Here is a 27,087-nt window from a genome sequence, read left to right on the forward strand (position 1 = left end):
CGTTTATACATCATAAACACGAAGAACATCACAGACTTGTTTGCAGTCCACCCTTGGTGCTTCTGCTGTTAAACTGAAAACAACCTCTCATGTTCTTGTGGTACCTGCTGCTATCAGTCTGCTGCATAGAAGCTATATGGAAGAACATTGTCATGGGAAGGAAACTACATCCGTGTGTTTAGAGGAGTAGAGCGAGGTGGAGGAAGGTGTCTACAGCACCAATTGGGCTGCTGTTGTCTACAGATGGGAGTTACAGGATCCTTTAGTCAGATAAGCATGGAAATTTGGTCAAAGAGATATGACACATTTTATTAGCTTGGAACGTGTAATTCTGGTTGACTTCTGCAGTTTAAACACCAACAGTAAATAGCCCGACCTGCCTTTCATAGTGAAACAGTTTAGTCAGGAACCCTGTAATAAGATGCAGAGTTTAGGCTAATGAGCTGTATAGAACATATAAAATAAATCCAGCTTTTAGGGTCGTTTGACAATGGGATTATTGTTACTCCTGAAAATGGGGCTTTGGATGGGAAATGGGATTCTTGTTATTTATTGTCACTCACTATTTCAAGCTTTAAAAAAATCATTTTAATGAGAATTTTTAGAGAGTGAGAAGAGCTGTGTGATTAGTAAAGGCTAATCCAGACAGTTATTTTTCTTATAGTGGTTATGGCTACGGGGTCATGCACTTTATTGCATATACAAATTGAGCTGTTCACAGGGCCAGGCCATTGTTCTTCATTCCAATGCACTGTCACTGTCTATATTTTAGAATAAGCTTGTCCTTCCTGCAAAATATGCAAATACCTCTTCCAATTCATTAAAATCTAGTGGGCTTTTTAAAAAATTTTGACTATTGGTGGCATGAGCAGTGTAGGAAGAAGGAAGAGATGGGGACCCTGCCTCAAGAGAGTGATTGATTCCCTTCTGTGTTTCTACACCATTGCAGTTACTCGAATACCTTGTCACTGGCAGCCCCTTTTCTTGCTAGCAGTTTACCCTTTGGGTGGAGTCCCAGGCATGAGGTGACATTTGTCAGCTGTGTGCCTTATGTGGGGTTGCAGTGTCTTATCTTTTGAATTGCTACATTAATGAGATCGAGCTTTCTCATTTTCTTGATTTCCACCCCCTGCCCTTCCCTGTCCTTCTCCTCCCCTCTAATGAATAAAGTTCTGAACAGGCAGAGAGGGATATTCAGCCTGATGGGAGGATGAGTGATAGTCCCAGCTTGGGGATGGAGGTTACAGTAACTGGTTTCAGACAAGATTTAACATGATGAGGGAACCACAGGCGTGGAAGAACCTATTCCAGTCTGTTTCCTGCCCCAAGGCGATGTCGGTGAAATTTATGTCATACTTGGCAAGTGGTTGTGCAGTTCATTATTGATTATTTCTGCATTAGTGTAGTATCTTATGCTTGCCTGCATTGAGGAGCAAAACTCTTCTTTTTTTTCAACACTTCCAGCTTCTCGGAGCTATGTCTAATTCTAGACCCTTCTTTCCTAGCTTGCTTCCTTTCTAGCTAGGCAAAACAACTTCTGAATTTACATGTGCATGTGTTCTGTCCTCTTTTATCGGTCACTGTGGAAGATGTTGCATTTTCAGTTTTTTTCTTACCCTATAATATTTGCACTTGGCTGTGCTGCTGCTTTCTGAAAAGTGAATGTTTCATTTGAGTATAAAGCTAATTTTGTTGACAGGCTGGCTATCAAATCACTCAGCACAGAGTTCCTATTGCAGTGAATGGAAGTCTGTCATACAGTCTCTGCGTAGACAACAAAATGAGCCAGATGGTGACCAAAACTGTGAGGATCAAACAAATTCAGTTGGAGCAAGACAGTGGAAAGAGCCTCCATGATGACACAAGGAGCCAGACTCTCGTTGACTTGAACAGGGCTGGTAGGCTTGGATTATTTTCCTATTTTTCTCCTCCTTTCTGTGTAAGGTGAATCTTTAAAGCTAAATGGGTGACAGGGAACAGGTGACAAATAAAAACAGTCTGATGTCTCTCTCCTTAAAAATAAAAATTCATCAAAATGACCATTACACTTGAAGCAGGGAAATACTTGAATATTTTAGTGGCCAGCAGACCTTTCCCATTGCTGTTGATTGATGGCAGTTTGCAATAGGAAGTTAGAAATCTGATGGCTCCAGTTTGCTTAAAACTCTGTCAGTCACATACAGCCACTTTGCTATTTAAGCTCTTGCCACTGTATGCATTTTTCTTAAAAAAAAAAAAAAAAATCACAGACCTAGTAAATCAAGCTTGTGCATAGAAGGAGCAGCTGTTTGTCAGTGCATGAGTCAGTCATTTCTTTTAATTATTAGCTTTGAAAAAAAGAAAAATCAGATTTTCTCTTTAAGCTTTGAAATTGTGAATAGAATGAACCAAATTAGCAGATCACATGGGCAGCCTGGATGGCCTAGCCTAACTGGGGCACAGTGCTTCTGTGTCCATTGAAGTTTAGGGCTGTGACTGCTCACAGTCCTTGAAGGATGGAACCTAAAGCTAAAAAATAGGCTATGTCTGTTTACAGTTCTGTCCCAGAATTAGTTTAAGGTAAATACATTTGAATCTGGAATCAGATTGGCTTTAAAAGGCAGTTCTCCTAGAGAAAGGCAGAAGAGGAGTGTGTCCTTCTGATCTTTGTATCATCAAAGGGTGGAGGATTGTCTGCACTTTCTGTTCCTTTAAAAAAAACAGGTGGAAAAGTTTCTACAGCAACCTGCAGCTAGGTCCATACTGACAGTTACTAAATAATACATGGGGGTTTATTTTTTTGTTTTTGTTTTTTCAAGAAAAGCCTAAGTGCTTTCATGTGTTTAGCCAGTTGCTCTCTAATATGCCAAGATCAAAAGCCATTGTTGAAAATCTGTCTCCTCCCTGACAGGAGTCGGCCTCATGGAGGTTGTCATGGAGCCTGATATGTGCTGTGGGGAAGAAGCAGCTGCAGCAGTCAGAGAGCTTCAGCTCATTCTTCAGACGCTTGGGAGCAGCCAGGCAGTCATGGCAGGTACAGAAGGCGGGAGGGCACGGTCCCTTGTCACCAGTAATTCTCTGCATTTGCAGGAGTTTTGCAGCTTCTGGTTATTTTGCTCTGCAGTTGCCTATAACACATAGCCTTTTCTAGCTGTTGTTTTTACAGTCCTCAGAGGCTGTCCTGATGTCTGCCATGCTTCAGGTGCCCTAACGGGCCTGCCATCATCTGCAGAGCTTTGCAGTGCTAGATTTTATATCACCTTACACAGTATTGTTACAGGATAAACCTAGGCAGGAAGGAATTTCCCCTGGGTTCTTCTGGTGTTTCTCCCTCTCCTTACCTGCTTGCCACAGCACTGCAGCACAGAAGATCTGCAGTAAGGATTAGTTGTAGAATATGGAGGTTATAGGACAAAGCAATGAGAGCATGGAGCATCGTGTAAGTTGTGTGTCAGGTCTCAGCTAGTCATAAAATGGGTGTAGGCAGTAAACTTGTGCTAATGTTATGAGTAAGATGGAATAAACAGCACACAGCAGACGTGAGTGCTGGGGTTAATTTAAGAACCAGTGAGACTGCAGCTTTTACTTTACTTGATCATTTCACACTTCCACTCTGTGTCTTCCTCCCCTCCAGCATTATGTTCACTGGCTCTCAGTTCCTCTTCCCCCTAGGGAGATCATTGCTGGTCTGGGGAGGTGAGGCAGAAAAGGGTGATGGTTCATGCTGTGCAGCAGACTTGCAGATACTGGTCTCAGGTGTTAGAGGCCACAGTCCTTAGGCATCCCCTGGCATTTGTCTCCATGCATCCCTCTGATCTTTGGGATTCTTCCCCACCTCCAGGATCTCTCTGGCCAAGATCACTACTGTCTTTCTGAGACCACTTCCTCTTTTGGGAACCCCTAGTTCTGGCAGAAGCTCTTCTTTCTGGAATCCTGAGGCCCCAGTTTTTGCAATAGATGATGTGCAGAAGCACAGTGTGTGATCAGCCTCCTAACTGGTGCATCTGTCTCATGTCTCTCTATTAATCGGAGGATTCAAGTCCTGCCAATTTTGCTCAGCACTAATGTTACCAAAATTTACAACCAGCCCATGGTTACAGCTAGAAAATAGCAGGCTGCTGCTTGAGAATTTAAAATACAGTTTGGGGCATTCATCCTCTCCACACATACACGCAATTATCAGCTGCTTATTAGCGTTCACAATACAGGCTGTATTTTTGCCTGTGACAGTTGGCCTCACTGTTCTGGCAACAAATCCAGTCCACAGTGTAAGTGGATGCATATCCTAGAGAGCTGAATCAGAGTGGCCCATGTATCACCCAGTAAACAGGATCCAATAAATGTTGGCTAGTGATGCAAATCTAATTTAATGTAAGGGAAAATAATAATTGCTAGACATTATATATGTCTCTGAATCATTTCTCACACTAGTGTTACATGTGTTGAACAGGATACAGTTCTTAATAGTAAGCAGCCAGTTTGCATGCTTTCTCAAGGCCTTTGTAGGCAGACACATACACCATCATTTATCTCTACTGAATTTGGCCCTAACATTGCCATTGGAATTGCACCGTATCTTTCATCGCAGTGAGAGCTCTGACTTCAGAGGAGAATTCCAGTGTTGGGAATATTTTTCCTTCAGTATAGTTGGATTTAAAAGTATTTGGATTTTTTTTTTTTCAAGGTGGTGTTTTTAGGGGTTTTCTACTGCAGTTTTCCCTCATCATAATTCTTTCAAATACGGACTTTACATCTCATATTTTACCTTCATTCTTCTTGTGTGTCCAGCGAAGAAAAGTGCCTGGTTTTATCAGGTGTTACTTCATTGACAACAGACAGATGAAAAGATTTCTCTGTGAAGTGAAGGGAAAAGAAGCTGGGCTTAAAGTGGACTTAAAGGAAAAAAGCTTTTTTTAAGAACATCTGGGGCCTGGCTTTCCTTTCACTTAGGCCTGATTAACTTCCTTGTCTTGCCACAGTGACACCTACATCCAAGTAGAAGCAGGTCGCGTCTCAAAATGCAGCAAGGGCAGGACAAGACTACTAGTCGTTTGGAACAAGTACTCATTTCATCCCAAAGAGGGAGCACAGGCAAAACACTTCTCTTGAAAGAGCTGTTAGGTCATTCCAGCACATTTGTCTTTCATCTGCATATCTAGCAAGACTCTGTGAAGACAGAGGAAATCAGAAGTAGGCTGCACGACAGCACACTAGAAAGTATACCAAGGCCTTTCTAGTCAATTTACATCTATTGACCCAAATGGATTCTAAAGCTGTAGATGCCTTTACAGGTTTAACTTTGAGCTATTTTGTGTTTTGATAATGGTACTGTATCTAAACAGTGCTTGTTTCTTTTTATCTGTATTTGACATGAAAAAAAAAAAAACACCAGAGGAAGGCTGCAGATGTTCACTGGGCAACATGGGAAAAACTGTTTCTTTTTAGTGTAACCTCTCCTGTTTATTTCCACCAGCTGAATAACTGTGGCTTCTCTTTTCAATAGATATGTCTTTAGAGGGACAAAACTTAGAAAGATGCAATTGCAAGTTACTCGTGCTTGAGTCTTTAAAGATCTCTAAGGACATTATTCCATTTTGGACTAAAAGTGCAGGATGCTTTTATATAAAACTTTGTGTTCAGTTTCAGTTTTTAGCAGCCAGGGAAATTTGGGTCGGAGTGGAGATTGCAGGTCCTTGAAGGAGGGGAAGAAAGTAGCAAAAAAATCCACTTCTTACATTTTGTCCTTGAGATGTACATTTCCAATAACATCTCAGTAAATCTGTCCAACACAATTGTAAATTCTTGTTTTCTATGCTAGGGTAGTGTATATCCATCAAATTATAATTTCAAAAGATATTTTTAGGCTGTTGTTAGAGGAATGGAAGATCACAATCCACCACTTTAAATTGCCTGTCTAATTCTGCCCTTTATTTAAGAGCTGTGAATCAGAAGCTTTTCTCACTATATGGCTTAGAGGATTTGTGCTGCACTGCACCACCCAGTTTTCTCTGAGAGGAATTATGAACAGTAATTTTTCAAAAAAAGTAGTATTCTCTAAAAATTTTGCATGATTGGAGGCAAAGTCTTGAGATGGATTCACAGACAGACTGCTATGATGAGGTGATTGTTACTCCTTTTTGTATATATTTGTCTGCTACTAGTGCTCTGCACATAGCATGCAGTTTATTAATGCATGACAAGGTTTTTGCTCTAGTTCACAGGCTGGACTATTCTGTTGATGAAGTTTCCTTTTACAGAGGGGCAGCTGAGAGTGGATGCCAATGTTTCTGTGCACCACCCTGGAGAGCCTTACGGAGTGAGGACTGAAGTGAAGAATATCAATAGCATGAGATTCCTGGCAAAAGCAGTAGGTAAATGGTGGTTGCTTCATTACAGGATCATTACAGGTATTTCATGCAGTCTGACAAATGCCAGTTTGCTTCATCTGTGCTTCATCGGGGTGTCCAATCCAAACACTTTACCCAGAAGGCCCATTTAAGCTCAAGCTGGGGCCTTCAGACTTTGCTTGAACTACATCACAGGTGTGCCAGTTTTCAGTCCTGTCTGCTTATGGGCAATGGTCCTGTTCGGTAGCTTTGTTCCCAGCCTTGTCTCTGGACTTACCTTCTGCTGCTTCTGGCTAAACTTCCTGGATGGACCCCGCACCCAACTCATCCTTTCACCTTGGCTTGAGACTGTCAGTAGACCATGTTAGCACCACATGGTTCTGCTCGTGCTTTTCAGAGTAGTGGAGCTGCACCAAACAGTGAGGGCACTGCTTGTGCTGTGGTCACCCTCAGCTCCTGGCTTGTCCTCCCTTCTACAGCAGCCTTACTCTTGCTGCTCCCTGACAGAATTAATCTTCATCTGGAGTACTCTGGGGATAAGCAGCCATGTTAATCTGCAGTTTTGTTGCAGAGGTAACCCTCTGCCTGCAAGAAGGTTGAAGCAGATGAGTCAATGCCTAGTTTTAGTACTGAAATATGCTAGAGGTAGCTGTGTCCTCCAGCGTAGATGATTGCTTTCCACTGAGTATGGCAGCTGGTCTGTATGAAGTTCAGATGCAGCTTGGCTGTGGACAAGAAAGGATGATTCTTAGAACTCCAAAAGAAAACTCAACTGGGTGATAGGAAAGTCACTGAGAACATATGGCTGTAGTGCCTGGGAAAAAGTTTTCTATTTAAAGGGAATGAAAGAAGACGAGGAAAACACACAAAGAAAGAAGCAGTGCTGGAGAGAGAGACAGTGACTGATAATTCTGACTGTAACTACTGTTTATTTCATTAAGGTTAAAATAACAAACTATTCCATTATTCCATAGCAGTGAAAAATGAAATAGTGGAGTGTACAAAAGCTAATAGTGCAGTGTTTAGCAAGCTTATTCTTTTTTCTTTTGTTTCTGTCAGACTATGAAATACAGAGGCAAATTGAAGAACTGGAAAATGGAGGAACAATACTGAATGAAACAAGAGCCTTTGATTCCAAGCTTGGGTGAGTTTTTATTTTGGAGGAACTTCAGGCATAGCAGCTTTAGAGTGCCAGGAATACTTAGTGACATGATCAGGAGAGGTGATGTAGTATTGTTCAACTTCTGTCTTCTAAAACTAATGCTCACAAAAGCATAATCTCCTCACAGGTAGTAATTTATTCTTAAAGTTGAGGCTTTTTTGCAAGAGATAGTGTGCTACCTCCAGCAGTATGTGTGTGGAAATGACTGCCCTCTTGTATATACACATTCTTTGAAGCAGCCTTAAAAAGCTCTCCTGATATTTGTGAGGCAAAGTGTTTTGGTTTGTGCTTTTGCTGTAAAACTAACTCTGTGGTGTACTACTTACCACATCTGACTTGTTTTGTTTTTATTTTAGGTGCACTGTACCGATGAGAGACAAAGAAGGAAAACAGGATTATCGGTACTTTTTTAAATAAAATTAGCATTTCAAGAACTGAGAATGTATTTCATTTCTTAAGTGTAAACAGTCTAATAAGCATATAGTTAGTCAGCATAGTGAGTATGCAGTGGAAGTTTACCTTCCACTGGAAGTGGAAGAGAGCAATCAAAATAAGTGTGAGTCTGAGCAGTTCAGATCTGGAACTGTACCTCATCTCAGCTAAAACACATAGACCTTTCCCAAAACCTAAGCTGGAGTACCTGAGTTCCAAGTGGGTAAGCTGAAGGTTTACTTTGTGGACAGTACAACTGTATTCTTAAGAATACCTGAGATAAAAGATAAGGATACACTGAGTTAAGCATTGCTGCCACTTTAAGTAAATACTGAGGGAACTGATTTTCAGCTAGCAGGCCCTGCCTCTCAATACTGTACTTCTGTGATCATAATCACTCTTGAAAATTCTAACTACTATTGAAAGGAGTCAGTATCCATAGGCAGGTTTCTACCTTAAGATCTTTGTAGACCTAATGAGGGTATTGCCTTGCCAAGTACTTCTTGCCTTCCACTAGTATGAGATGCTATCTATCAAACCATAAAGGGCTGCTCAAAAAAGGATTTAGCTGGAAGGCAAGGAGACAAGGCATGAGTCCCATTGGGAGGCAGTGGTGGTGGCTACAAGTACAGGGGCAACACTGCAAAGCAGCAGCAGAGTTGCTTAGTGGGCTAGCATGTGAGGCAATCACAGTGCTGTCTGGGTGGAATGGGGAGCAGTGGTGCAGCTCAGCAACTGCTGACTGCTCTGGGCAGACCTTTTCCTGCTTTGTGCATGCCTGCCTCCTCCCCTCCTTAGGGACATCCTCCCAGTAGTTCCCTAGCTTTGCACCTCAGACACAGCCTTCTGTAACTCCCGTTTTCACTTTCCAGCTGGAGAATTGTAGTCCTGCAAAAGATCTTTCAGAGCCTCTTAGCTTTGCCATGTCACTGTTCCTGTTAGAGCTACATATATTCTACCACTGATCTTACTACAGCAGAGCAAGGATTTTGAAAACACCCCACAAACTTTAAATATTTCAAATAAAGACCAGAAGGGTTATTACTATCACTAAGGTTGTAGTCAGTGGAAAACTGGTTTTCAGATTTTTTTTTTGTAACTTAACCACTGGATGTTATACATTAAACTTAAAATCTGTGTTTAGGCAGATTTGAAATAGAAATTATTATATTAAAGATAGAGGATACCTAATATCCGTTATTCTGGTATTTTTGAACTCCTCATTTGATCATGTAAGAGTGAAATTTCTGCTTGAATCACAGTTATTTGAGTGGTTTGAATTGGGCTTCTCTTTTAGGGAGCCTTTTGTTCTGTGATGGCACCTTGCTGAGCACAGTAACTTTGCTTTTAGCACAGCATGAGATTTTGTCAAGTTTTTTGAAGTTAGTCTGGAAAAGGTTGTGACGTGCCCAAGCCACTCCTGGCATTTGGCTGTCAAGCTGGGTTTTTCCTTGCCAGTCCCACTCCTTTTTTGGTCCAAATCTGCAATTCATGCTTGATGCCAAGAGGAGTGGTTTCCATATCTATTCTTAGAGTCTCTATTGGGATTTTTTATTACTTTGGATGCAGAAGTGTCAATTACCCCTTTTCTATCATCATCTCTTTGACATTCAGTGGCAAATGGTCAAAGAAAATACAGGCTTTGCACCAATCTGGGGCCTGCTCTTACTACTTCATAGCGATATATCAAGTCATGAATTTTTAATATTTTGTTTAGTTGAAATAGTAATACAACTTCCAGGTAAGTATAAACTTGTGAGATAAGTTTTATTCCTTGTTGCTTTGCTTCTGACCGAAAAGAAAGTTGTTTTTCTTCATTTTTACTAGGTTTATGCCAGAGCCAAACCTTCCTCCATTGATTCTGTATGATGCAAAATCTTTGCCAGCTAATATGAACCATCAGCAAGTGGTAAATATTGATTGCATTCGTGAGAGACTTCCTGACCTCCCCAGTGTGAAGAGAGCAAAGCTTGTTGAACAGTATGGGATTCTTCCTGAGCACAGCTTCACCTTATTGGTAGGTCTATTGATCATGTACTAAAATAAGCCTAGAAACTTCAAAGTTTTGCAGTTTTTTTTAAAGATTTACAAATGTCACATTAACCAGCTGTCAGTTCTCATGGGTGTTTTTTATTTGGAAATACATCCAATGCATACCTCATATTTTGGAGCCATATACATAGAACAGTGGGAAAAGAAGCCATACGTAATGTGCCTACAAGTGTTTCTCATGCAAGGTGCAGTCAAATATCTATTACTTAGTATTGATTTTGTCTATACACATGGATGCACCCGTGACTGACTGCAGCAAATGTACAACTTCCTGCTGGCAAATCCTTGTCTGCAAGTGCCTGCTCTTCTTGTCGTTGGGTCTAGTACAAGGCTAGGCACATTGTCAGTATTTAACAAATTAATAGGCGTGTTTTCCTGACTGCAGAAGCAAAATCCAGAGTTAGAGTATTTCAGCTTCATATGTCCATTGACCTAGCTTCCACATTATTTTTCAAATTCCTAGGTAAGCACACCAGAGTCCAAACTTTGGCCTCACAGTGCAACTAACCAAGGATGGATTCAGAAGAGGGGATGAGAAAGAAAAGGGTGTGGTGAATATGGGTATAAAGAAGGAAACAACAGCAAAATCTCAAAACTTCCAAAATTATTTTAAAAGACTTTGAGCTTCTTAAATACAAACTGCATGACCTCTGTTTGCGAGTAACTCTCTGGGGGTGGAGGGGTTAGTATTCCTACCTAATTTATATTAGGTATTAGATATTTCATATTTCAATATTAGATATTTCACATAGCCATCTGTGGCAGGACAGTGTCCTGCTTTGGTTACCTCTCATTTGTGGATACATAAGGAAAAGGATTTCTTCAGAGTAAGGTTCAGAGTGGAACCACAAGTACTTTAAGTTGTCTTTTGGAGGAGTTCCTTTGCCTGTAAATGGAGGGGGGGCAGTGCACATACCTTAACTGCCTAGTACCACTTCTTTCTATATCTGTATTTTAATACACTTGTACAGAAGCTGATTCTACAGGAAAAAAAAAGTTGTTCTTTCTTCTGAAGAAGACTGTTAGGAAAACTGCTTTTGTGGTGTTGTGCCATTTTAGTGAGCTGCAGATCTTTCACTGTTTGGTGGGCTTGGTGATTCATAAGTCTCATCAGAGTCATGAGGCTGCAGTGATAGCATGTATAAATAAACATAAATATCTTTTTAATGTATATATATTTATGCTGGGCTTCCCATAAGGGGAACTGCAGGGTGAGTGCTGGGGGGAGGCTGCCAGCACTGCCCCACAGCAAGCTGAGGGATCCCTTTTCTGGGGGGTTTTGAAGGATTTCAGCAAGCCCCAGGTTTCCTGTTCTGTTTGGCTGTGACAGCTCCACCATGAAGTATCACCTGCTGGGAGAGACACAGTCGAGCCAGGAGCATTGCCACAGCAGGACCACCCTGTGTCCCATTCTCTCCCAGAGACCCCCATCTCCACAGAGCAGGAGATACTTTGCTGAGACACACCCCAAAATCGCTGGGATGAGGCGGTCCTGGAGCTGTTACCTGCCTTTTCATGTCTCAGACACCCCCCCCTCCCCGAGACACTCCTGAGACCCCTCAAGACCCCCCAAGCCACGACTGAGAGCCTTTCAAATCCCTCAAGACCCCTATTGAGACCTCTGAACCAAGACACAGCTGTAGCCCCAGCTCCAGGGAAGAAATGCCCCAAACATTTTGCCGTTTTGGGAAGAAATGTGGAAGGAAAAAAAAGAAAACAAGATACTCTTTTATTTTATTTTTCTAAGTTTGGAGTTTTTTCATTATAATTGGACAATAGCTGGAGATATTTTTTATTTTTTTACCCCTGGGAAACCCAAAGCTCTGGGGGAAGAACAGCTGAATGCCGGTGAATGGGTGGTGGTGGCATCGGCTGTGCTGACTCATCACTGTAATTATTCTCATTATCACTAATAGGCATGTGGGGAAAGGGGCATTTGTCACTGCTGGAGCGTTTGAGGAAAACTGGGTGGAAAAGAGGTGATTTTGGTTCAATCTGCTGGAAAGGGTCTGCCACTAATGCAAATGCAGTCACTCACCACCTCTCACAAGCAGACTGATGCGTAGCCAGTCTCTGACCAATGACAGTAACGACCTTCTTCAAGATCCCATTCCCTCAGTTTTCCCTGTTGAGCAGGGCATTAATATGGCATGAAACATCTCCTTGGTCATTTTGGGTTAGCTGTCCAGGTTGTGTCGCTGTGCAACTTGGTGCCTACCCTCAGCCAAATCACTGTGGGAGGCAGAGTGGGGAAAAAGAGGAGATACTGCTGAGGAGCACCCTCAACACCAGTGTGTTGTTAGCACTGCTGTAATCACCCAAAACACAGCACCTTATGGGCTGCTCTTCAGAAAATAAACTCCATCCCAGGCAGATGTGAGACACCCACTCATTTCACTTAGCATCAGGCTGCTTCTTGCATGTTTCCATGTTGCTAGTATTGGTGGCTTCTGATGTGTGCTTTCTGTCACCTATCAGCTAGCCCTACGTATTTGACTCGTCAACTGCCCTTTCTCCCACCTGTCCTCTGAAATCCACCACTGCCTTTGCTTTTTTCCTTTTAGCTTTTTTCTTTTTCCATTTTGCAATGTGTAAGACAATTAATGCGCTCCAAGCTGAAGTTTGGGATTCAGCTTGTAATAAGTTAATGCACCCATTTGAATGCATGAGGTGAACGTGTTCTTCATTGTGGGTCTTCTTTTATTGTCCCTTGGAATGTCAGCGTGTATACTCTCCATAAAAGTTGCTTGGCTGTTCACTGGGAGACTTGTTAACCTTAATTCATCTGCAAACGGTGTGTCCATCGCTGTGCTAAGCTTCCAACAGAAGTTGCAGAAGATTGCTGATAGGGCCAGATGCACAGATCTAATGAGCATTCCTTCAAGTTAGAGCACCCAGGAGTGCTCATTAAATAAATGGCAGCAGTAGAGGGATGACTCTAAAATGCAAAGTCTCTGTTCTGCGCCAACTTGTTAGAGAAAACATTATGTGCCCAAGTTACAACAAAACAATACCACACTTCAACGTGCAAGTGAGTTTCTGAGCTTGGTTCCTGGGCTTTACTCTCACATGCAGTAGTTGCCTGTACATACTGCAGTACTGAGAATCTGAGACTCCTGCTTTGCCTCATTACAACATGTACTGAAATGGAAGGAGATTACCTATTAGTGTCTTTGTACTGGAAATTTCTTAAGTGATATTTGCTGTGGTTTTGACAGTTTCATATAAATTGTGAAAATCAATGACATTTCTGATTTTCGTCATGGTTTAGCCCCAGCCAGCAACTAGACACTAGGCAGCTGCTCACTTACTACTCACTTACTTACTGTTGTACAGTACAGCATTGGGAAAAAAAGCCTGATCACTTCCTTTCTCATCTGAATTACAACACTCCCTGTGCATTTGCTGTTCCTTGGCTTACTCAGATTACAGTGGATGTTCCTCTTGGGCTTCGGCTTATTGCTTTGGCGGAACAATTACATTGGTGAATCCTTTGAATTCACCAATGTCAAAGTCAAGTCAGAAGTGGGATGCTGTAGAAGTTGGTTTTGACCATTTTGTTTATGACATGCCATCCTTGTACACATTGGTGTGCAGGTGAATTTATGCTTATTTTTAGAACTTTATTCTAAGAACATTTTATAAGAAGTGGTAGGAAGAAGTTTGATCTTTCCTTGACTGCTCTGCTTGTCTGTTTTATAGTTAGAACTTAAATTATTTTATAAGAAGTGGTAGGAAGAAGTTTGATCTTTCCTTGACTGCTCTGCTTGTCTGTTTTATAGATTATTTTTTTTTTTTTTCCCCTCTTGGAAGTCTTGAACATTTTTGCAGTAGTTGTTACCTCACAGCTGGTTGTTGTGGTAACTGTGATAGTGAAAATGCGAATAAGAAAGCAGCAAATTACATTTTATTTGTGAATATTCATGTAGTTTTCATCTTCAGTTCTTTGGGAAACATTATTATCTTTAAAAGCCTAAGATTGTATTGCAGACCCAGTGTTCCTAAAGACTGTACCATTGCTATTGTGTAAAATAATGTATTGTTTTAAACTTGCTTAAAAAGCATCTGAAATTACTCCACCACTAGTTCTTTCTGACATCTCAGTACTATTAAATGATCGTTTTAAACAATGTTTAAGAAAGAAATTTGTATCTGGTTGAAATACTGGTATGTCAGATTTCACGCCAGCGAGCCTAATGAATAAGTTACAGTGTATTTGGTGTTTAATGTGAGCAGCAAGTGGGCCTGGATCACAAACACAGTGCTGCAATTCCAGGTTTCTGGTTTCCCTTCTATGAAGATAAAATAGGTTGTTCAGAATTAAGGGAGAACCGTCGGTGAGCATCCCTGTAAACCAGCATGTTAGAGCGTGCGGTGGTTTTCAGCTCAGATCTTTCACAAGGAACATGTGTGCGTGTGCTTGTTGCTAGTTGGAATGAATTTGGCAAGAAGAAAGCTGACCAAAATGCAGAAGAAATTAAAGTCACGTTCAAGTAGTACAGTATCCAGAAATTGATGCTAATTGAGTTGTGCCTGCACTTTTTCTAATACGGCAAGGAAATAAGGAAAATGTTTCATTTCTGTCAATCATTTTGATGTTTTGACACTCTGCCTGCTTCATTTCATTCCAGCATTGCTAGATTTTCCTATTCTTTTGGCTACAGAAAATGACAGTCACTTAAAAAAACCTAAAATGAAATGTGAAGAAGTTTTGAGGAGTGTGTCTGTTTGTATGTGCACAAGTAGTGAGCGTGGGCTTTGGTACCTGGTAGCATATGTAAGTCTTGTCTGTCTGTCTGAGTATTCCTAGGCTTTTCTGCTTTTGCTGCTTGGAAATCATCTGATTAAAATGTGAAGCCTAGGTGTGTTCATCATGGATTTTCAAAGGTCTGGCAGCAGGGTCAGAGCTGTAGCTCCAGCCAGGCTGTTGGTATCCAGAAATCTGGATGAGCCCAGATCATCCAATCAGTTAGAGACAGGCTCTCCAGCCTACATGTGGCGGAGGTGTTGGGCACACTGTGCCTGGGTTGTGTGGCCTGCATTCAGACATGTGGCATCTGCAGACGTTGTGTGCATGATGTTATAGCTAGACCTACTCTGCCTGACGTGTTTGTAGAACCTGCTGCAGCATGTGTAGAGAAACCAGTTTTTATACGTGCTTACTTTCTCCTACCTAAGGGAGCATTGAGTTCATTGGAACTCAATGTTTAAGGGTCCAGGAATCTCTTCTATTTAAGCCTTTCAGAAACCTCTTGATGAAATTAAATTAATAGTACAAAAGCCTAAACATTTTCTCTTTCTCCTACCTAAATTGGACAGGTGCTTTTGTGGAAGGGAACCTGCTGTTTAAATAATCAAAGTTTGTTTGTGCTGATGAATCCTGAGGTGAATTAGGAAGAGTACAGTATTTAGTAATGCATCATTTTAGTAATTCCACTTAACACACATGCAGTTTTTAATCAAGTTTACTGTACTTTGGTAATCATGTAATTCCTTTACTCTTTTGTTTTCTTTTTTGTCCCCTAGTCTGTTTAGCCTTAGATTTTACATAATTTGATTACAAAGTAACCGCTAGTTAAATTTATAAGAGCACTGGAAAAGAAGGGAATTATGTCTGTTGTGTGTATTAGATAAAATGGGGGAGTTACAAGGCTTACCTTGGTTCACAAAAGACTTCAGTGGATTTCCTAGGCTGAGAACTTGGCTTCTTTGCTCACGGCCTCAATAGTTTTATAGCACATCAACCATTAATCTAAGTACATTTTGTTCTGTTTCACAGGACAGAGAGCAGTATCCTGCAGTCCTCTCAAAAGCCATGCATCATCACCAATGAAAAATGTGAAATCTAGAGCTGTTGAAAGTTTGTGCTGTGAAAGTTTTGAGGAGGAAGGTCTAAAGTTCTGTATTGCTATGGTGATAAATTGCCTTTAAAAACAAGGGCAAATGAGACCATTTTGATGGGATATGTCTGAGTGGAAAAGTCAGCTTTGGTTTAGTGTGTACCTGCACTCTTCTTGCTCAAAACTGTTCAGAGATCTGGCTGCAGTCAGTATGTGCTTGGGAAATGTTTTTGCTGTGATGACAGCGTACTTAGAATAGCTCCTTGGCTGTCTCTGAACCGTTACCTCTCAAGTTCTGAGAGCTGGCTTGTCCTCCTGTGTGTTTCTGCCACACTCTGCAGAAATCCAGTGGCATGCTGGATTTGGATTCCTCCTTGAAAAGATAGGAGCTGCCACTTAATATCTGTTAAACCTTCACTAGACCTAATGAGTTCTGTGCTGTGGTTAAAGATCCATCAATGCCTTGATGACTAACAGCACAGCATTCAACAGACTGTGCAGTATCTGTTCTTCTAAAAACAATCTCAGATTTCACTTTGGCTATAAATTGAATCTCCTACTGTCATATCTTCTGAGCATTTAGGGTGCTGTGGAAAAGCTTACATAGCTTCCCTGAAAAAATGGAAAAATAAAACCCTGCTTCTTGGAGTATGACCTTTCCATATCATTGAAAGGTAAATGCAAGCTAAACGTACTCCTTCAGTCCAAAATAAATAGAAGTGATTGCAAGATCAAAAGTGTCTGTAGACAGTTTCAGGAAGAACCTCTTCTTGGTAAAAGGTAGCATGACAGCCTGTTAGATGGCAGCATCGTATTTTCTGGCATTATATGTACTTAAAACACTTGAGAAGATGAGAAAGCTGCTTCCCAAATGCTAATTTTAGGGAGGAGTGAAGAGGAAAAAAAAAAAGATAGCCTGTGTGTTGGAAGTTCCATTGAAACAGGCAGGCTGGCAGGTACCTCTTCTGGACATAACGTTGTTTGTTTGCTTTTGTGTTAATAAAATTACTCTGAAGTCTTGAGAGTTTGCAGTTAATTCAGAAAACAAATTTTACTTTAGGATTGAGTATTTATACTGCAAATGTAATTGTATAATGAATCATGTTTGCACTCTGGTATCTTTTTGATGCATTCAACTTTTCTTAAACAGAATGAAGACGGTTTAACGGAATTCTTTGAAAATGTGGTGAAACAGACCCAAATGAAGCCAAAGAAAGTGATCGGCTGGGTTCTCAAAGACCTGCTCAGTTATTTGAAACAACATTCCCTTACAGTAAAGGAAAGGTCAGCCTTCTTGATTACTACAGTGATGAAACAATAGCCATCCTTTCTTCTTATGCCATGAGTAGTATCGTGTTGCTCCAGTGCTCACTTCTGCTTTCAGTTGCCTGTGAAGTTTGTTAGGCCAGGCAGCACTGCCTAGGCCTCGATGCTGTCATGCTGAATGACATTCACCTAAAACCTTGCAGAGAGGAGGACCGTGTAGTTAAGAGCAGTAATTGGAGTCTTCCTTCTCTGGAATATGACAGCGGTACCGGGCGTAGGTTGGGCTATCAATACCAAAGGTGAATATTATCATGAGGAAAAATACTAGCTTGTCATGCTAAAATGTGTGATCTTTAGGCAAGCAACAGTAACCTAGAAGTATTACTTCACGTTACTCTCTGAGGTAACTTCTGCCCCTTTTTTTCCCTAGCCCAGTCAGTTCTTTACTCCTGGCTGACCTATTGAACCTTCTAGAAAAAAAAGACATTTCTTCCACAGCAGCAAAGCAGGTGAGTACCTTTTTGATTGTACTGTACTTTGTGGCTTCTTACTCCATTCACAGAGCAATTTCATAACCAGTGTGTACCAGTACATTGGTTGCTTTTATTTAGAGTACTGATGAAGTATAAACTGTGTATCTATTCTGTATACATGTGATTGATGAAAATGCCTCGTGCGTGTATCATCTTTCAGATAATCTGCATATTCAGCCCTAAAAGGGGGCACAAGCCAAACAGTAGATTTAAGCAAAGTCAATTAAATAAATCTTGCTTCTGAACGAACTGGACACTAGATCTCCATTTCACAGTTCGAGTCAGACCTGAGTGAAAGGTCAGCGGGAGCTAATAAATGACTTGCAGTTAAGCTGAAGGTATCAGTTACTAGGCCCCAAGGGACAGGGAGGGCTATGTTCCCAGCTGTTAGCATGTGGGAAAGGATCTAATTCACCTGAATGTAGTCACAAAAAGAGTTCTGCTTTGCTGTACCCCTGAGTCAAAAGTGGAGGGGTCTGGCCTTTCTTTTATCCATGCTGCTTTGAGCAAGTTCTGCTAACAGCCTCTCAAACAAGTACTGATGGTAGACCTAATTTCTTCCTTTTTTTAAGTATCACCTTGCTTAGGACAGTCTGAAAAATCAGCTCTTGATTATTTGTACCTAAAATTGTGACCTGCTTATGATGGGTATGGTGACTGCCGTGTCTATAGATAAAATTCAGAATGTTTTTTTGTGATAGGGATAATCCGTCATTCACCTTAAATTGTTGCCAGCTCATTTATGTGGAATGTTTTATCTTTTCAGATTAATTATTATCCTCTAGATAAGTGCATTAGATGACTGCTTCTTCTCAGGTGTTCATCAATGAAACAGTTAATGAAGATATTTAACTTGCAATGAAGATATTTAACTTGGCTTGTGTGCTTTCAAGCTGTTAACACTCTGCAATACACAGGGGCGAGCTCCCATCTTTCTAGCACATACTGATTTAATCCAAGTACAATTTTGGAATAGTACTGAAGTCAGTTCACTTGTTTTTTCACAACTATAAATCAAGTGTGACTGTTGCAAATGTGGCTCTTTACCCAACTTGGAGACACTTAAACTTCCTGCTTTATTGTCTTCTTTTTTTGAGATGCTTCTAGTTCTTGGTCTTGTTGGTCTGCTTCTGCAAATAGCCAGCTGCATATCAGAGGCGTCATAAATACAGATATAAGTGCCTGACTTCAGGCATGTGCATTTGGAAATTTTGGATTGGAAAAGTGAAAGCTCCAAAATGGAGATAAAGTATTAATAGGAGAAGCATCGGAATTCAGAGCGCTTCTGTGCCCGCGGGGTTGTGGCACACCCATCAGCTGGGTGTCTGCCTTTGAAAGGGAAGGCTCAGAGCTCGCTGGCGTTCCTAACCCTCCGAGGTAGGGACAGGGTACCAATGCTCCTCTGCAGGAGTTCCCTGCCGTGGGGTATATTTGTGTGCCAGCACTGCCGACAGGTTAGGAAATGTCGAGAATTTCAGAGGCGCTTTTCTTTTCAGTTACCAACTCCTTAACGTGGGTCTTGTCCTTGGTGTTCTGAAATGGGACACAGGGAAATAAGAGTCCCGTTTGCCATTGCAGTGTGACGCTATCAAACTGCAGAAACCTTGCCACATTTAGAAAAGTATTTTGGTTGCCTGGATGTCGGAAGAATAACAAACGTTTAGAACCATTCTCAGCAGTAGGCAGAGATACTGGATGGCCCGAGGGCAGAAGGGGCTATATATACACAGCAGCAGAGGAATTGCAGCACTTGGGGTGGGGGAGAATGAGCTGCAGTGGGAGAGACAGATCCAAGGAGAAAGGATGGAAAGGTTCGATGGGGTGAGTGTGCAGACATGATACATGTACGTGCTCACTGCAGGAAGCTGTTAACAGTTTAAATTTTTTAAGAGGTTTTGTGTTCGGTCTCTGCTGTGTAAGGCACTAAAACACAGGCAGATAAAGGCTGAGAGCACTGATTATAGGCACAGAACATTGTATGGTAGGATGCACATGCCAAGGAAAGGGCACTGTGTGCTTACATAATTACCACTTAGATAATTACAGAGCTCACGCCCAACTTGCCATCAGATATAGCCTCCTACTCCAGAGGTCTCTGAAGCAGTTTCAGCCTGGCATGCTCGTGCAAAGGGGAGCAGCTCCCAGCTCACTCATTGTGCAGGACTCTGGGTGAGTGTGTCCTGGACCAGGAGCCTGCACAGGCACGTGCTGTGGCCCACCCCCGAGGCACAGTTTGGAAGCCCAAAGCAGGAGCTGCAGGCGCTGCTCACCCAGGGCTGAAACCAATCTGATGGGCAGTGCACCTGAGATGGGGCCTCGGTCCTCGTTTGCAGGGCTGGCAGGGAGTGCATCTCTGGAAGATGGGGCTTGCCTTTGGGCTACGGTGGCGTGGGAGGAGGCTGGTTCCTGGGCCAAGGAAGCAGAAACTTGACCCTATTGCTGAGAGCCACGCTGGAGCAACTCCATGTGGACACCCTTGTTGGGCGTTCATCGGTGGTCTGTAGCAGGGTGTGGAGCAGAGCAGACCCCAGGTCTTGTTTGCTGCTGCAGTTGCACAAGTCACTTGTGCAGGAATAACTTAAACAGGCCCTCTTGGCACCCCTACTTTAAAGTAGATAGCAGGGAAATAAGTACAGTACACAAACCTAACCAGAACCATCTGCTTTGACAATTATGGCTATACCATCTGGAGGACTGGACCCGTCCTGCCCCTCACTTTTGTCAGAGGCTGAGGGACAACTGCCAGACATTAAGGCTTCTGTCACTGGAAAGGAGAGATGCCCAGAGGACTGACTGGAGTGGTACTGCCTGCTGCTTCCCTCCCACCCTTGGCAGCGGATCACTGCAGATAGGGTTTCCAGTTGGAGCATTCTCAGGCACAGCAGTCAGCTGGCACGTTCACCAGTTGCAAAATGTTTGATATGATGCCCATGGCAGCCAGACGTGCAAGTCCTGATTAATTCATCTTGACCAGCGGTTTGCTGCTATGCCTGCATAGGCAGAGACCAGAGAACATCATTAAAATCTAATCACGCTCAGGCAAGAATCAATAGTAGAAACTACTGAGATTTCAGTAATGGAAATGAGGCCTGAGATTCTCGTTTTGGCTCTGGAGACTTCATAATTTGATCCTCCTGTTCTGGTGCAGGCAGTTTGTGTAAATGAGTTGAAACAATTTTTTAAACTGCTTTCTTTAGATCTGTTCTTCTTGCCAAGTGGAGAAACACATTTTAAAAAGTGCATCTTTGACAGGTCTTGGCCACATCTCCTTCTGCTTTCCTACATACCTGTAAACAAGCAAGAGCCTTGATAACATTGTTGCTCTACAAGCTACCTGGAGATGCTTGTTACCAAATTGAAAAGTACACATGATGCTGATGTCATGGGGAAAATCTGGTGCCTTTGAGGTTTCTAATGAGCAAGCTCTTCTCGGTGCCAGGAGACGTTTGGCATAGGAATAGCAGGGAATGGGAGCTGGATCTCTGACTGTCAAGCTGTCCTGCCCCTCATCTAGCTTGGCCAGATGTACGAGTTGCTCCTGGGTAACTCAGCCACGGTTGGCTGCATAGATTTTGTTTGTTGCAGACTTTCCCATCCTGCAGCCCATGGCATCCTGCTGGAATACGTACCAGTCCTGCAAGCCACATCTGCCTTTTTCCAGGAGAGTGGCACGGCTTGTTTGTTGCCCAGCCCCTGATTTGGGCAGTGCTTCAGAGTCTCCAGGGTGCTTTGCTATGGGCTGTGCTGTGCGAAGAGGACAGGGCTCCCTCTGAGGGGTGATGTACCTTCCTGGTGCCTCCAGAGGCCTCAAAACCAGAAAGCTTCCTGCCTGGTCCCTGAAGAAAGGAGCGGGAGGGGACTGGCTGGGGTAGCAGTGGAGTGCAACAAGAAAAAGGCAAGTGGCTACAGACAGCTTGAATCCCTGTTGGATGTATTTCTTTGTAGGAGTATTCCAGGTAGCAATGGCATGATGACAATAAAGTGCTGCACTAGAAGGAAGATCTTGTAGAAGACATCATATACTGCACTGATTTATTTAGATAGAAACATCTGAAAGCTTTACTTATAGTGGCTGTCACTGTGGCTGCTTATCAGTAACTTTAATATTGTGATCTGCTTTTATCCCTCTTACAGAGGAAAACCAAGATGTAGCTGCCACAGCACAGCTGTGTGTCATTGCCCTCTCTCAAGGTCTCCAGCAGAGTGATAAGATCCCATAAAAAGCTGTGGGGTACTACTGGCAAACAAATCTCCTCTTGCAGGAGTTGTGTTAATGCATGGTTCTTAAAAGCCTGTTGTGGATACAAAATTGTGGAACTGAAGGTCTTCCGTACCAGAAAATTCTTTGTGCCTAAGAAAATTGCTGGGGTAGTTACGATACCATGCCACACGCTTCATGTTTCCTAAGTTGTCTTGCTGTCCTGATAATTATTTAACCTGCAGTTGGAATGCCCCTTCTTGTCTCCCTATCCCAGCCTCTCCTTCATCCTACAGAGAGTACTTAATGCAGAAATCTTGACACAACCATTTCCATACTGATACACGGCAATGGCCCAAACGTACAATTACATCTCCAGCTCAGGACGGAGCCCAAGCAGCTGTTTTAATAAAGATTTTCTTTCCCTCCTCCCACAGCTCTGAAATAAGAGCAAAGGGAATACAGAAAATGACTGGCCTAGGAAATTGTTTTTTTATAAATGTTCTCTTCTCTCAAGTTTATTCCAGGGTGATAGCCCTGCTACAGGGTAGGAAAACACACTAGCATTAACGAGTGATTGTTGCAGAGGCGCGGGTCGGGCTGGCAGTGGGGTGATGCATGGGGGGCTGGCGCTGCCGCACCCGTCCCCGGCACCGTCTGCCTCCCGCTTTGTCACGCGCGTCTTCGTGGCAGCTTGCTGAAGAGGGCCCATAATGGAGCGAGGTACCTGGGGTTGGACTTGGTACGACAGCCAGCTTGTCACCAGGCCCCGGGCAGAGACGTTCCTCATGGAAATGCATTTCCTTACTGCTCCCAGGCAGCTCCTGAATACCGGGGGAGCAGCCTCACAGCCGCACGGGCCTCCGCCGGGGTGGCCCCTCGCCCGCTGAGGGCTCTGCTCCAGGAGGGACCCTACCCGGGGGTAGTGGTGGCTCTGGGGCTGTGGCAGGGCTGTGAGCCATTAACCTGTACTCCTGCAGAAAGGGAAAGGGCTTTCTCTTGTTTCAGGATGCAGGAGAGGAGGGAGGGTACACGAGCTCTTTCAGCGAGTCGCAGGATTAAATCCTGGATTTGTTCACGTTCAGACAGTCTGCTCTGGCTTTAACTAAAATCTGGCTTCTTGGGTCAGTAACTCCATACTGTACGTAAACAACATTGCTAAGTCCAGCCACTGACCTTCACTGCTTGTTGTGATTTTCAGGTGTTTGCAGAATTGTGGAAGGAAAAAGGGAAGACTCCTCTTGAAATTGTTAAAGAAAAGAAACTTGAACTGATACAGGATCAAAAAGAGCTTGAAAAGATCTGCCAGGCGGTGATTGATGGACAAGAAAATGAGGTGATTATGATGGTGCTGGGAAGCTTGTGCACTATGGCAGTCTGTGGCATGAAAAAGGGGGTAGGAAATGGCCTTTTAATTTTTTCCCTTTTGATTGGCATTTGAGCTCTAGAGCCAGTACAGAAGCATTAAAGCTGCTGCTGAGATATTATCGGGCTTTTCTTCTCCTTTCTTATTTTGTTAAATGGGGTTTTTTTTGAAATTGAAGCTTACACAAAATGATCAACAGAAGAAATTACCAGTCTGGCTAATGCGCCAAGTCATTCTGATAGACTATAAAAATTTAATGCAGGAAGCAAAACTGCAGGGCCCTGTCCCTCTTTAGCTACACTGCCATTAACCTGCCCTGGCCACCCAGCCACATAACTCTGGTTTTTATGTCATCTGTTGTGATATTAGGGCAACACTACTAAACTGTTCTGAAGCTGGAGGCTGAAGTTACTTGCCAGCAAGGCATATATTAGTTATGGAATTGGAGACGGTATCAGAGCTGGCAAGGCACAAACTTTACTTGCATCTGTTTCTTCGCCATGTCCCTGTCTCCCTGCACTGCCAAAGAGATGAGTCTAGCTGGCTCTCCTGCCTGACAGTGTCTGGAGGGGAGGAGGAGCTGAAGGCTCCTGTGGCTCTGGAGATGCTGCCCGCTCTGCTGCTGGGTTGTGGCAGCAGCACAAATGCTGCAGTAGGAAAGATGGGGTTTGGCTCTTCCCCATCTCCTTGGAAGGACATGCAGCAGCAGCAGCCTAAAAAGGTCTGAGTGCGGAAAAAGGGAAAAACCCTTTTTGAGCATGAAGGGAAAGTGTGGCAAGGGTTCTTGACAAAGTCTAAAATCTGCTTTATAAAAAGTAAAATGAAAACAAGTGCTTCTATGTTCTCTGGAGTGAAAATGTAAAAGCAGAAGCTAATAGCTTATTTCTAATATAAACATTGTCTGGATACATTTGCCATTTCGAAAAAAACATTAACATCTTTTGAGAACAATACCACCCACCCCAGATCTCATTGGGGGATGCTAACAGCTCTGCAAGAGCTTTTGATAAAGAAAATGAGCTTGCAGTAGGTCGGCGTGACCTCCATCAGCCTGACTCATTTGCAAAGCACGATAAAAGTGCTGCTGTATTTTCAGACTGGTGGAAGTGCAAGGGTGGATAGAAAGAACATTAGAACCGACTGGGAAGCACAGAAACCAGGGGTCCATAGCAGAACTCCCATTTCAATGATAGTGCTTTCTCTGAGAAGGTAATTCCTCTCCATTTTTCACTGTTCTAGTGAAGCCAAATGCAGTAGAATGGCCTCATGTCCCTACTTTTTCCAGGTTATCTTCTGCCAAGGCAAAAGCTGCCTCAAAGGCCTGTAAACCACTGCTCTGGTCTCCTGCAAGAGCTTACCTTACAAAACAGCATTAGTTGAGTACTTGATGGGGGGGGTAAGGTATGCTGTGCTTTCTGATAGTCAACTTTTAAAAAAATTAACTTGCAAATAGTTGCTGAAATCAATGCTGAGCGCTTTATGAAAATGCAGTGCCTGGATTGTAGCTCACTTTGCTCTATACAGGCAATTTCCAGATCAAGAGTCGTGAGTCCCTTCCATATTGTAACATTACAGAGAAGATTTTAGACTGCCAGTAATTCAGATACCATAATGAGTAGCAATATTTGCATTTGTGCTTGGTATTGGCACAGCGGGCGGTTCATATGTTCACAATCCTTCCCTAAATATCTGTAAATATGACATCCTGTTTAATTGAAGCAATCGTGTTTTGCCCAGTAACTCTGACAATGTAGAGAACGTTCTCCCTGACACACAAACACTAGGAAGGCCAGATGCATTTTTTTTCAGCAGTAGCATCTCCTTTAGGAATGCTCAAAAGTGAAATTTCCAATGCTTTTTTCCTGTGTCTTTACTTAGCTTTTGAACATGGCCCTTGCTATTTTGCAGTTGATTGTGCATCAAACAGCAACTGTCTGATAGGAGGTCGTATTTCTGATCTGTTAATTAATTGCTATGTTGCAAAGGATTCCTTGCTTCAAGGGAATAACATGCTGTTACAAAAACACCTACGTCTGCACTGGAAGGACCTCGCAAATATTATCAAATAGATGATGATTCGATGCAAATTACTTGTTATAACTGAACAATGTGTTTAGTAAAAATGTAGATCTTATTAGCAAAAAGAAGTCAGTCTTGTTTTTCTGGCTCTTCTCCAGGAGGTCGCTGTTCAAGTTGCAGCTGCTGTTCAAATCCAAAAGCGCTTTCTGAATTTTTTTTTTTTCAATAAGAGGAGATATTTCTATTAGTTGAAAGGCCCTGCTGCTGTAGGGACTTGCTGTTTTGTTGTCTCATGGGAGCAGAGCGGGAGCTTATTGCAAAGCTGAAGGCAGTTTTTATAAATAACACCTTCACCCAAAATACAGTATTCTATCACAGTGGTCTAGAGGACAAAAATATTCATAGCTTGGCTGCGAATGAGTGAAAATGTCCAGGTTTACTCTAACAGTGGTGTCTGTGTTGTGGGTTGTTGTTTGTTTTTTTTCTTTAAAGGTTATGGCAATATCCGCAGGAAATCGAAAAGTTCTAAATAAGTTAATTGGCCTGGTACAAAGAGAAACCCAAGGACGAGCCAATCCTGTTCTGGTGAAGCAATTACTAGAGAAGAAGCTGTCAGAGTAGCCGCAGGAGAAAACCGCCCAGGTATCTGCAGAAGAACGTGTGCTTCATTCTGTCTGGTCCACTGCCAGTGAACTTTGGTGCCTCCTCGTGCAGCATCAGGATTACTGGGTATCCTTCACGCAGCGTGATGTCCTGGCCTTCCCTGGATGCATCCGTCAAAAGCAGGCGAGCAAAAGAACAGCAGATGATGCACAGTCATTTGCATCTCCCTCACTTCGGCGTGGGGTTTGGAAATGGATTTCCACAGCCCTGGGAAAGACGTTCCCAGGGGTGCCTGTGCACGTGCAGGGAGCTGAGGCTGCAGAGGTGAGTTTTGTAATAAAGCAAGGGTAAACTCAGCTTTTCTACCTGCGTTTTTGTGAGATGGGGAATTCACAGCTCTTGAAGGCAAGATCTGGTTGGTGCACACAAACAACTCACTGGAACTCGGTGTGAGCATACTTGTAACAATGAGTAAAACACCTAGCACTAATTAAGACAACCACATGTGCCTCCACGCCTAGCAGATGGGGGAAAAAAATGTCCACTGCTGTCATTCCTCCTGGTTTCTGAGGGACAGGTAAAGGATGAAGTCAGTGGCTGCTGAAGTGCCCGAGGCAAGTGCCACAAGCAGAGGTAAGTGCCTACATCCAAGAATCCAAGCACTCGGGTCAGGTTGTTTGCTCACCTTCCTGCATGCCCAAACATCTGCTTTGCCTGCTCGCAGCCCTTTCAGTTCTGCAGAGTGCCTCATGCACGTGTGGCTGTGCCCTTCTGAGGCCCGTGTCCCCCTGTGGCCTGCGAGGCCCAGCAGAGGGGGCGTGCTTCTGCCAGCCCTGCACAGCCTCCCGGGAACAAGCAGTGCCTTTCCCTTGTGCAGTAGCTCCATAAAGGAGCTGCTTGTTCCTGTCTGGTGTTTTACTCTGCTGGCCAGAACCTGACCCCCTGTTAACAGTGCACTGAGTGCAGGGCTGCACGCTCCTCTGGGAGGTGGCTTTCTGCTGCCACCAGACACGGCACCACTTTATGGAAGGAACTGAAGATGCCCTTGGCTTACCAAAACAGAGCAGGATTCAGCTGGGTTCCAAGGCTGTTCCCCTGTTTAATCCTAAGAGTATTTTATGCTGATGGGTTTTTATACCTTCCATTTCTCTGCTCCTAAGCTTTAAAGTACCCACTGAAATCCAGGGTCCTAGAATTAACTTCCCAGTCCCAACCCACTTCAGCTGATCAAACCATTACTGGGAAACACAACCAGAGGCAGCCTATCAAATTTACATTTATTAGGGAAAG

At 43.0% G+C, this 27,087-nt stretch overlaps 1 protein-coding gene across 1 annotated transcript in view; it reads left to right on the forward strand.

The window, feature by feature from the left end:
- Positions 1–25,815, forward strand: part of GATB (glutamyl-tRNA(Gln) amidotransferase, subunit B) — a gene marked incomplete at its 5' end in the record, with an annotated part of 41,712 nt that extends 15,897 nt beyond the window's left edge. Inside the window, 10 exons of the mRNA XM_008936726.1 lie at positions 1,700–1,898; positions 2,891–3,013; positions 6,237–6,350; positions 7,386–7,470; positions 7,845–7,889; positions 9,748–9,937; positions 16,963–17,096; positions 17,509–17,587; positions 23,011–23,145; positions 25,687–25,815. Of these exons, the coding sequence (XP_008934974.1) occupies positions 1,700–1,898; positions 2,891–3,013; positions 6,237–6,350; positions 7,386–7,470; positions 7,845–7,889; positions 9,748–9,937; positions 16,963–17,096; positions 17,509–17,587; positions 23,011–23,145; positions 25,687–25,815 (1,233 nt within the window). The remainder of the gene's footprint in view (positions 1–1,699; positions 1,899–2,890; positions 3,014–6,236; positions 6,351–7,385; positions 7,471–7,844; positions 7,890–9,747; positions 9,938–16,962; positions 17,097–17,508; positions 17,588–23,010; positions 23,146–25,686) is intronic.
- Positions 25,816–27,087: the final 1,272 nt, after the last annotated feature.

Source organism: Merops nubicus, unplaced genomic scaffold, assembly GCF_000691845.1.
Source record: "Merops nubicus isolate BGI_N331 unplaced genomic scaffold, ASM69184v1 scaffold9090, whole genome shotgun sequence".
In the NCBI taxonomy this organism is placed as follows: Eukaryota; Metazoa; Chordata; class Aves; order Coraciiformes; family Meropidae; genus Merops; species Merops nubicus.